Genomic DNA, 11,886 nt, shown 5'->3' with positions numbered 1-11,886 from the left:
GACATTTCTGTTAATGAGATACTTGGTTTGGTAAAGAAGATGTCTCCATAGTAGGGACTCTCCTGTACTCTACTCACGTGTACATGTTCTTGATTTCCTCAAAAGGAATTTCTCTTCGACTTTCTTTCAGTATAGAACTTGACAATTCTGTAAGCTCATAACTTTTGCACCTGACTAGCTCCTTGGCAGAAATCTTAACATCACAAACCATACGCCCACATGTGGCATTCTTTTCAGCAAAGCCGGATCTTCCAGTCTAATGTTTTCAAAATAAATAAGTAACTTATGGCAATATAGACAATGTATTATTATTACAAAATGCAGTACAGTATTACTTGTTTATTTTGGCTATGCAGGTTTAGTTATTAATTTCAGTAATGCCAATATGTCATCTTTCAATGTTTGTTGTGTATGTTATTGTACTGCTAATTTACGTTTGTTCATTCTAAAATCATTCTTAATATTTGTATGGTTTGATGGTGGAAAAAAAAGATTAATTGATTGGCATGTGTATTACTGTACACTATTTTGAAATCCAAAAAATAGGGATGGTTTGTGTTTCAAATATCGACCAAAGTAACATCTAAACCGCATTAGAGCCAGGCAACTTATAAAATCATCTATTAATTGTATTGTAACTCTTTATGTGTATCATAAAACTCAATCAACAAACTATACTCAAATTTTATAGATAGTTACAATTAAAAGGATAGGAAATTATTTGGGCCTTTCTGGTCCAAAGTTGCATGAATGAATGCCCAATTTTTATCTTCAATTTATATACTGACAAAAATACTAATGGCCTTGAGTTGATGTACTCCTACTTACACATCCTAGATACATAGTACTTACAGATAGCTTTGGCATTGCTTGTCTTCTTAGTCTTCCAATTCTTGACCACTGAGGGACTTTGCATGTATTGATTCGATGAAGCAGAACATCCAGGTCAAAGCTGAAAATGTCATGCCCCTGGATAAAACATAAATAGATTTCTTTATTACTTCACTTTCGGAGATGAGGTGGGTGTTGAATTGTTTGTTTGATGTTGTTGTATGTATATAATTACTGAAATTCAGCTGCAGTAGGGTACTGTATTATACAAATAATGAATGTTTATGAGTGCAATGGTGCATCGTCACTCAACAGAGCAAAATTGCAACTGGAGACTGCATGTATACTTACCACAATAACATCAGGATCCATGCGATGAACCATAGCTAGGAAATAGCCCAACAGAGCACGCTCAGTTGGCATCATTTCACATTTGGAATCCTAAAAACAAACACAAAAGCACATGTGTGTAAATCATGTCTAATCATATCTATTAGTACTTGCATTTGAACTAAATTCAAGACAAAATCAAACAACTGGAAGGTCTACTAATATAAATATAATGAATGAATAATGATTTCGTGAAGATCAGAGCGCTGTGGACTTGATTGTTACACCTTTTCAACAATATTCTTCTCCCCTACGAGTCATGTCATGTCATCAGAAGATGAACTAGGTTCTTTAAAGTGCATTTTGTGTACACTGGGCCTATGGTTTACAGTTCTTATCCAAGAAGACTTGTTCTACTGTACCACCAGAACCATGAAGCGAGTAAGCCTCAAACCCTTGCTGTAAGACAATGGATTACAGTTCCACTTTCTGAACAGTAGAACATTCGGGACCCAAAAAGGCTTCTCTTGATACGTGTGTGTCCTCTAAATAGCAGTTGGCTACAGTGTTAACAAATATATTTCTGCTTGTCAAGTACTTACAGATCGTTTTACAACATCTTGGAAGTCAAATGGAAATATACAATCACTTGGTTTTCCAATGGCTAAATGAGTAAATAAGTGGTAAAACTTAGTTTTGTATACAAATTCTTAAAATTATCTTATATCTGTAATATATTTTTGTAGGTCTATTACAAGAGGAATAAATCAAAGTTTACCACAAAAATGTTGCTGAAAAGGAGGGTTTGGAGGTGCTTTGTGGATGTGATACTCGTGGTGCACCAGCCCAGCAATGGCTATTACCTGGAAAAAAATGGAAATCCATAACATATTTAGTATAGGCTCACAGAGTCTGTGGACAAAACTAGTATAATACACACATGGAAAATGGCACACACAAGACCTATTAATTCAAACCACTTCAAGTGTATGATTTTACATCATCTTGGTAACTTTCCAATATAAAATCATATACATTTTCTCCCAATAATGAATATGTCTAAGGACAACATGAGAAGAAACTGAATGCAACACCAAAGATTATGAAGCAACAGGAGCATAACAATGTACAATTCAGAAATTGGAGTCATGATGGTAGCTATCACAACACAAATTTGTTCATAAGCATGCACAGGATGTATTTAGTTTATATAGGCTTTTGTTACCTCATTTTGATGCGATTTTGTATTCAACACTGTTCGAAGGCTTATTGTCATGACAACCAATGGTGGTGGAGTGATGTCCTTGACAACAGTCACATGATCAGTTCTGGTAACAAACGCTTCTACCTTGCACCACGTTATTGGTTTAGGAGAAAGCTCTGAAATATTCATTTCAAATAGTATCAATGTATTTTTTATCTCCTTTTTTGCTCTGCTCTGTCTACCAAAATTTGATGTACTCATATGATGATGTCACATCACTACCATATTTGGGCACATAACACTTTTTTGTCAAACTAGTTTGATAGTGTAGACAGAGCTTTAGCTATTTACCCAGGTAAGTTGATTCCTGTCCACTAAAGTTAGCAATAGGAATTTTTAGATTTGAGTGAACATGCACGAAGTTCACGTTCACATGGATCGTAGTCGACTGATATGTAAACGTTTAGATTAAGTGGACATTTACGTTTACAGGCCAGTAAACCTATGATGTAATAACCTTGGATCTGACCGTGTAATCTCTAGTAGCGCTGGTGGAGCTATTCCACCACTAGGCCGGTGGTAGTACACAGGGCTTAAGGCAGGCTATGTGTTTAGCTTAGGCCTAGGCTTGATCCTTAATGTTTTGAATGAAGGCAGGCGTTCTAGTGATAAGATCCAGGCCATAACCTGTAGTATTAAATTTAAAATGGGCCAAAACTTACAGCAGGGTAAATACACAATTTTAGCACCAATATTTCTATTTATTTTGTTTACAACTTACGTGGCATCTTGACATCTAGCCAACATGGACCCTGAATCTTACGTTCCATCAGCAATATCTCACAGCACGATGTGTTGGTTCCAAACACAGTGCTAAATGTATCCCCAGTAAGGTCTGAAGGCAGCTGAGGCAAGTCAGCCTGAAGAAAAAAATATGAGAAGTTATATTGATTGATAAAAAATAAGAAAAAATTGTGTTTCTCACATCCAAACATACAAGTTACTAATTCAAATTATGCAGTGTCAGTGAGCTGACCAAATCCTTATAGTTAATAAAGACAGTGAAAAAAAAATCAGGCCTACTGATGGGTTTTGCACCCTGGCCTAACATTATGGGAAGCCGAGCATATTGTGTCAATAATGTGTAAGGATAGCACAGAGAGGGTCTCTTTATGACTAGATTTAATAATATACACTATGTTGTAACTTTTAAAATAAGGTGTTGAAATTGTTTTTAGGGTTAGGCAATAAATTCTGTAACTAAACCACGCCGAGGATTTGAACACAGGAACCAAGGATTGTAAGCAAGCATGCTGACCACAAAACTATTGTCTCATGCTATTTATTTGTTTGATTCATTCAAACAATGATTCAATCCGGCAAAGCCTCCTGTTAAAATGCATTAAATAATAAAGACGTATTGTCCGTCAAAAAAACATGAAAAATGAACATTAATTTTGAATAGGCCATTTTGTAATTTTAATCAAGTTGAAGACTTCCGTAGAAAAAAAAGGGAAAAAAAGCAATTTCATTTAAAAAAAGACCAAAAAAACTATAAATTAAAAACTTTAAATTACAGTTTTTTCAGGTAAATCATTTTTTTAAAGTTATTTACATGACATGGAATTGTTGAAAAATTATTCGGGGGAAAATATATCTTTGAGGTCAGTCCATAGCCTCATCATGGTTTCACAAAATAGTTAAATAAAGTCTAAACTTACTGCATATCTGACCTCCAGATACTCAGACTCAGCTGGTACATCATGTTGCTCAAAACAATATTTCTTTGTGACTTTCTGAATAAAGAATAAAAAAACTAAAAAATTAAAAAATCAGTGTATAATATTTAATTCACAGGGATGGAGAAACCCTTAACCGACAGGAAATTAATTCATTTAAAAACAATAGAGAGGAGGAAATCTGTGAGAATGGGAAAAAGCAGTACAAATCGAGATTTAAATCTGGAACCTTCTGTTTGATATGCAGACATCCTATCATTTTATAACAATATATATATTGTTTAGAGCTTACAGAGAGAAGCAATTTGATTTGCTTACCTGAAGTGAAATAAGGAGGCAAAGAGTATTAATCGTATAGGCTGCCTCTACTCAAAGTTTTTATGTGTGAGTCATATGTTCATTTAAAAATGTTGAGTGTTGGACTTACAACAATGTGGTAAGGTAAGGAACTCCATGTGTTTATGATACACATATCAAAGAAAGAAGCTCTACCAAAGAAGCCACTCTCATTTATAAATTCTGATTCCAACTCAAATAATAAACAAAATAAACTCACTCGACATTTAAACTTCATAAGTTTGAATCTCTCTGAAACCCTACTATTAACTTCTTCATAAACATCACGGAAACCAACTGGTTCATTTGTTCGTAGATTCTACAAAAAGACAACAAAATGAAAATGTTATGTCTACACATTAGTAATAATATATCAAATATATACAGTGCAATCTCCCAAAACCAGATACCCTTGGGACCATCTAAAATGTATGGTTTTGTCCAACATAAGTTTATCCAGCCCATGCCGACATATACCGGTTTGAGCCTAGCTTTTCAAATGGCCTTAACTTTTATGAATGAAACTTATATTGCATTTAAAAACAAAGTGCAATAATAAATAAGATGTACTGTATTAATTACCTACAGGATAATGAATACCGTTACTATACACCAATTGGATTTAAAGTCGTATTATTTCTCGCATCTGCATTTTGTTGTGTAGGCTTACAACCAGGTCATTGAGCTTCGGTCAAAATTAAAACTAATCTATAACAATGTTTACTCACAGTTTCTCGAGGCAGAAGGAACACCTGTCTCTCAATGTTCTTAACAGGAACACAGCAGCTAACATGAGTTTTAGCAGAATCAATCCAAACTTTACCAAAAAAGTACACAACACCTGATATAAAGATATTTATACTTCATTTTCATACTGCTTTGATAGAGAGACTAAATGTAAAAAATTATTCAAACGTGTTGTTTTATAGAAGACATATAAATTGCTTTAAACCTCAGGGAATACCCCCATTAAGGGGACACTTTCCTGTTAAACAAACGAGTGGAAATATATTTTTTACCACTATTTTAGAGCACACACTTTGTTTGGTCCAAGAGGTGACCCCTTAATAGGAGTTCTATTGTAGTACATTCAAACCCTACAAAAACTGTATTTTTACTAGTGCATTCAAAATACCAGACTTTTGATGAGGCTAAATAAGAATAAAGCCATTGTAGCCCAATAAAATTCAAACATAATGCATAAGCATAACATGCATACCTGGTTGCTTATAAGGATCCTCATAACTATCGAACCAATAAAACCGCAATACTTGCTCCCCTTCCTCATTCTTTGTGAGGGGTAAACTGGATGTATCAATTTGAACTCCATCTGCTGGGTATTTCTTGACCTCATTCACCTGACCTTTGATAGTCTCCCATCCAGTAGATGCTAAGGCTTCAACATCATATCTAAAGTTACAAAAACAACACCATAAAATGAATCAAATCAAAATTAAACAAACTGTTGATTACTACTATTAAATTACATATTGTGTTGCTGTGTCTCACACCTCTACTGGACTGTGATGAAAATTGTGTCTGGCATAAACATTCTATATTTACTTTAAGCTAAAGCTAAATAGGGAATTTCCATTTTAGGTGTACCGTATGGCATCAGTGTAAAGAATGCAGGATGAGGCTTCCTGCATCTAAACCTGATTTGAATTGGTTTGTATCTGATTGTCTGTTGAACTGTAAATATGTGATGAAAATTTAATATCAAAAACGAAATCTTACTCTGGCATTTTTTCTTCCTCTTTTTTGACTTCCATTTCTTCTTTAACTTGTATTTCTTGTTTCTGAATTTCATCCTCAAAGTTATCGGGCATGTCATCATCTTCTTCGTCCAATAAAGCCATATCAGCATCGGGAACTAAATAGAAGATTGTTATAAGACAAATATTTTAACAGTTGAGAAATTGCTATCATGTGAAACAAGGTCGATTTCTAGCCTAGCTGTGAATGGTTAAAGATTACTAGAGTGGTTTCAAGGTATTACACTTTAGTAAACTTTACTGGTATCTATATATGGGTTTGTACATGGGAATTGGATTTACACTGCAAATTTTAGAAGGAATAGGTTTAATTCTTGAAACAATGTAATGAAAAAGGCCCTCTAAGTTTACAATTGCATGAAATTAGATGACAGATGCGATAAGAAGTTTAGCCCAATGCAGACACATATTCTGGATCAGAGGGTGTCTGCTTAGGAGAGGTCCAATTGGAAAAAAATTACTGAATATGATCGGGTATAGCCCCAGTGGGCCTGTTACAAAATTGGTTGAAAAAATGGGACTATACTCATCGAACATGGGATTATACTCGGACATAAACGGTAGCAAGTTATTCATCCCCACTAACATTCCTCCTCATCATTGTTCATGACAATCTCCGCATCCTCCACCTCATAATCATTCTCCATTTCCTCTTTTACTTCAATTACATGTTCGGTTAATCTTGGTTTCTTAGCCGGCTTTTGACTGGAATAATCTTTATTGAAAGTGCTCATTAATTTCTTTGGGGGCGCCAATTCCTGCACCATTTGACGAGGCCGCATCATTGGAGTATTTGGTTTTTTAGGAGTTTTATTGCTAAATGGATTTCGAGGCGTGTTGTTGCGTGGTGTATTACCATGACTGGAAATAGAAAAGAAAAAAAAACTATTACATAAATTGTTTTATAAACTATCTTCTTTTATAATCTTTATTTAAAACTATCAATACCAATTCCCGTAATATATTATTGAATCACAAATAATTCAAATATTTTAAAGAACATTTTTTAAAAGAACAATATTAATTTTCTTATACGAATGAAAAAAATATTTTTAAAAACCTAACCTTCGAACTTTGCGTTTCATTGACAATGGTTTGACAGCAATATCACCAGCCTGAAGAAAAGAATTTAAAATTAATGTAAATAATTGAAAATCAATTAACCAATCAAAATGTTATAGTTTTAGCCATTGTAAGTTTACCACTGGACTACAGCACTGTTTGGAAGCACTGTAGGCTAGATGGAATTCATTTAGTCTTGGTGAAGGAACATTAGCTTGAGTGGAGAAATTTAGGCTAAGTTATAGAACTTAGGTTGAGATGACTTTTAGGCTAGTTGGAAGAATCTTAAATCTCATGGAAGAATTTAGGCTTGTTTAAAGTAGTATAAGCTGGGCTATAGAAAATTTAAAGAACTCTAGACTTAATGGAAGAATATTAAGCCTGCTGAAAAAACTTTAGGTTGGTTGAAAGAACTTTTGGAGCTTTGTTGGAAAATTCTTTGATCTGTCAGAATTCAATAAAAAAATAATTCATTTCACATACTGATTTTCCAAGGTCATTCATAATTTCATCTAACAGGTCATCATTTCCAATCTTAGCATCTTTGTCAGATTTTTTGCTCTTCGCTCCAGCAGCGGCAAACATTGACATGATGTTATTGGCAGGTTTCACACTAACAGCCTTCTTGACATTCTAAAAGAAAACCACAAAATAATATTATAAAATACAACACTTACAGCATATATTCTATGGAATAAGACAGCCTACGTTTAAGCTTTAGACATTACCATTCCAAAAGGCTATAGATGTTTATTCGGAATGAAATTCCGCATATGCCACACTCTTCCTTCTTCAAAATCAAATGGAAAATATACTGCTATATAATCATGTTGTTAAAATGATAAAGACATTGGCCAAATATATTGTCACAATATAAAAAAAAACTTACTGGTTTGGAGGTAAACTTCTTTTTCTTATTTTTATTCTCTAAAAAATGATTTTTTTTATAATAGAATTAAAACTTAAAAATGTATAACATTGCATAACAATTTTAGGTCTTTAAGGCAAATTAGGACAAATCTGAGAGTGAGTTGCGGAGCGGTTAAGACAGTGGAACCGTAATCCATAGCCTTATGACAAGGGTTCGAGGCTCACTCGATCCCTGGTTCTGGTCGTACAACGAGTTTTCTCAGATATGTACTATAAACTGTAGGTCCAGTGTACACAAGTGCACTTTAACAAATCTAGATCTATTGAGACCAATAGGGAGTTACCCACGGAGTACTAGCTCACACAGCCACTGTTGTGGAGAGACAGTGCTAGAATTGGTAGCACTGACATGACGTGACCCTTAGGGGAGAAGCATGTAGTTGAAAAAGGTAAAATCTAAGGCCACAGAGCCATGATCAAATGGCCCTATACAAATATACAGAAATAAAATATTATATATTAAGTATTTAATTATATTATGTTACAATCAGCACAGCTATATTTGTTTTTTGTTTCTTTCACATAAATAAATACAAGAAGCCTTCACTTATTAGTCTTCTTCAGTTTATTGTTTTGTTATTGTTAAATGCTTGGCATTATGTTTCATGTTAAATTATTATTAAATTATCAAAACCTTAATACCTGCAGTAACATCATCTTCATCTCCAAGCAAGTCATCATCAAATATTTCACGTCCATCTTCCACATAACCTGCTCCATCTGTGCGTTAAACAAAAGATGTTAAAAATATAGATCTTTGAGAAAACATTAGGCAACTTTCTTTTTTTTAATTTACAAACCATCCAACTAGGTAAATAACAGGACGGAAACATGGTGTCAGTAAAGCCCAAACCGTAAGTAATTTGAACAATCATAACACAATTGATCATCCTATAAACTCACTGACATTTTGCTTAAGTGGGCACCAAACTTAAAATCCTGGAATTGTGATAGGATTACAATCCTGCAAAGGACCCTGGTATAGGTAATCAAGCAATCAACCACAAAGCCACAATTGACAAGGAGTTGGTGTAGGCAATGGAGTGACATTTTCAAGCTGTATCTTTTGTGTAGTTTTTAAAAGTAGTAGCACTTCAGAAGCATGGTGGTCAATGCTACAGGCAGGGTATTATGATGATGATGATGAACATGCTAGTTAAATAGCATTAACTCAAGATCAAGAATAATATATATAAGCACAGTTGGAAGCTGATAGAGGGTGTGCTGCAGGGAAAAAATGTAGACAGATTCTTGGAAAAATATAATACCACTAAAAATCTGGTTTTGGACATGATTGATCATATTCATGTCCACTATACCATTCATTTTACATGGTCTATTATTTAACTCATGATGGGCCTGTAAAACCTCTCAAGTAAATTGAAATAAAATATTTATTATCATACTATCATCAACAATCCAGTCGTCATCCTGGCGGTTTCTTACAACATCAGAATATTCATTTTCATCGACAACATCATACACATTCTGTATTTCTTCAACCTGATAAAAAAATGACACAAACCAGGTAAGTAGGCATGATATACAATAAAATACAAAAATTGGAATTAGTCTAATGCACTTGTCAATTGTATGACCGACTTTACGGCCCCTGGGAAAGGTGCGCCATTTACATTTCTCTTGTTGGTGTGTTTTTCTCCCGACATTTCACACTATGCAAACCTGGTTACAAGTTGTTACATTTTGCAGATGTGAAAAGGGTATTGGAGTTATTCTTAGTTTTTAATTCAAATTCTTGATTTATCAATTCTACTTTGAAATTTTCGATTTGATTTATTAAAAATATCATAAACATAAACCTCATATTTTATTTTTTCTCCTTTCTTGATTCGCTTCAATTGTTCTAATGCTGCAAGGCGTCCACTTTTCCCTTTAGGATTTGATCTTCTTGACCGTCGAGCTGCAAGAGAATCTAGGAAAAAAGAAAACAAATATTATTAAATCTCCTAGCATAATTAATAAAAGATTGATTGATTTTATTTATTTTATTGTTGTGACTGAATCCTGATTTTATAAATTATTTTCATCAACATCTGTTGTTGTCACCAACAAGCTGAAAAGGACTGACATTGTCGGTACTCGGACATTTGATACTGTTTACTTATGAATATGTAAAAGTTATTGACCAATCAAATCATTTTCTTCATGAATTATTCATTACCGATGTCACGTCGCTGGGTAACCAAAAAAAATTACAATTTTCCATGAACATCGCTTCTAAAACCAGTAATTTATGTGAGGTCAAGTTCAAGGTCACACGTGATTTTGGGTTTTTAAAGAAACTTATAAGGTCATAGGTCTATAAAATCTACACCAAAATTATTTAAAATGTGTAAAAGTAACCCAAAATGTGAAATATAAACAAAACATTGAGGGCGTCCGAGTACCAAAAAACGCGTCCGAGTACCGATCCTTGAAGGCCTAGGTAATCGAGGGCCCTTCTAGATATGAATTTAGTTGCTGTTTTTGGCGACACTAAATTATTATTACAGTTATATTTGTAAGTTTCTATTAAAATTCTAGAAGTTTGTCCAAATGTACAATTTTAGCAATTGTGTACATTATAGTGTTATCCGTCCGAGTACCGCACCCCCTACCCTAGAATAAATTGTGAAGCAACTAGGCTAGGCCCTAGCCTAGATTAGATAGCTAGATATAGTATTAATTAGGCCTAGGCTAGGCCTACTTTCGTAGAAGCAGGTATAGGCCTAGGCTACTAGGCCGGCCGGCCAGCCAGCTAAGCCTCTTCACATAGGCCTAGAGTAAGTGAGGCTTCCTAGGCCTAGAGTAAGTGAGGCCTCCTACGCCTACCATCTAGGTCACCCTCCTGCCCTGCTGGCCGCTACCACCGCCGTGACCAGCGCTAGCAAGCCTCCTTCCTAGCCTACATGATGGTGACAATCTCTGCTGTTAGACATAGCTTAGGCTAGGCCATGATACTAATAATGCATTATTATTGGAATTATTCATACTGTATGATAACTTATATTTTACCTCCTTGACTTTCAGATACTTGAGAAGAAGGTTCTTCTGTTGCTGTTTCCATTTCGTCGCCACCGATCATATTTTCTCGAATTGCGCGCGAATACAAAAGGTCAAAGTTTGTTGGAACAAACCATTTTTAAATGACAATTTAAAAATAACAAGTTCAACAACTGTGGAGAATTTAGTTGTTTTTTTCGGATGTTCATCATTTAATGTTGTTTCATATTATTGTGTGTAATAGGCCTACGCATGTTCATTTATTTATTTATTTTCCCATCCAAAAGGGAACTCAAGGAAATTTCAAGCCAGAAATTGATTATTCTTTTTCTTTGAATCAGTTTAGTTTGTTCAAGTAATCTAAGTTTGGATTTTTTGTCAGCTTAAAAGGCCTATCTACAGTATTTAACAATTTTGCTAGTTGAGAAAATCATGCTTTAGCAAATAAATGTCATTCAGTGTGAATACAGATAATAAATGCATTAAATTAAATGTCTTGTAATTAAAATTAAATTATATAAATTAACACATATTTGTAAACGGTTTCTGCGGCGAACTGTATACTGTATTTCTGTATCGATAATAAACAAAGGTAACATATGCAGGTTGTAATTTATGCCTGTCCTCAATCTTTTTTTTATTTATTTTTAATTATATAATAGTTAATGCCCGACTA

At 34.2% G+C, this 11,886-nt stretch overlaps 1 protein-coding gene across 2 annotated transcripts in view; it reads right to left on the bottom strand.

The window, feature by feature from the left end:
* Window positions 1-11,886, bottom strand: part of LOC144842038 (DNA polymerase alpha catalytic subunit-like) — a 45,975-nt gene that overhangs the window by 9,227 nt on the left and 24,862 nt on the right. Inside the window, exons 1-20 of one of the 2 annotated variants that reach the window (XM_078698377.1) lie at window positions 11,223-11,301; window positions 10,028-10,140; window positions 9,614-9,710; window positions 8,850-8,927; window positions 8,167-8,204; window positions 7,761-7,910; window positions 7,281-7,330; window positions 6,802-7,076; window positions 6,178-6,313; window positions 5,660-5,850; window positions 5,169-5,281; window positions 4,661-4,759; window positions 4,087-4,161; window positions 3,147-3,285; window positions 2,387-2,541; window positions 1,940-2,024; window positions 1,764-1,825; window positions 1,183-1,272; window positions 853-969; window positions 78-256 (exon numbers count right to left, since the gene is read on the bottom strand). In XM_078698377.1, coding sequence (XP_078554503.1) covers window positions 78-256; window positions 853-969; window positions 1,183-1,272; window positions 1,764-1,825; window positions 1,940-2,024; window positions 2,387-2,541; window positions 3,147-3,285; window positions 4,087-4,161; window positions 4,661-4,759; window positions 5,169-5,281; window positions 5,660-5,850; window positions 6,178-6,313; window positions 6,802-7,076; window positions 7,281-7,330; window positions 7,761-7,910; window positions 8,167-8,204; window positions 8,850-8,927; window positions 9,614-9,710; window positions 10,028-10,140; window positions 11,223-11,292 — 2,312 coding nt within the window. In that variant the 5' untranslated portion in view covers window positions 11,293-11,301. Of the gene's footprint in view, window positions 1-77; window positions 257-852; window positions 970-1,182; window positions 1,273-1,763; window positions 1,826-1,939; window positions 2,025-2,386; window positions 2,542-3,146; window positions 3,286-4,086; window positions 4,162-4,660; window positions 4,760-5,168; window positions 5,282-5,659; window positions 5,851-6,177; window positions 6,314-6,801; window positions 7,077-7,280; window positions 7,331-7,760; window positions 7,911-8,166; window positions 8,205-8,849; window positions 8,928-9,613; window positions 9,711-10,027; window positions 10,141-11,222; window positions 11,302-11,886 lie in introns of those variants that run through there. The other variant, XM_078698378.1, reaches the window with a different exon arrangement.

Source organism: Antedon bifida, chromosome 5 (assembly GCF_963402885.1).
Source record: "Antedon bifida chromosome 5, ecAntBifi1.1, whole genome shotgun sequence".
Taxonomy (NCBI): domain Eukaryota; kingdom Metazoa; phylum Echinodermata; class Crinoidea; order Comatulida; family Antedonidae; genus Antedon; species Antedon bifida.
This window is presented reverse-complemented; position numbering and strand designations above follow the sequence as displayed.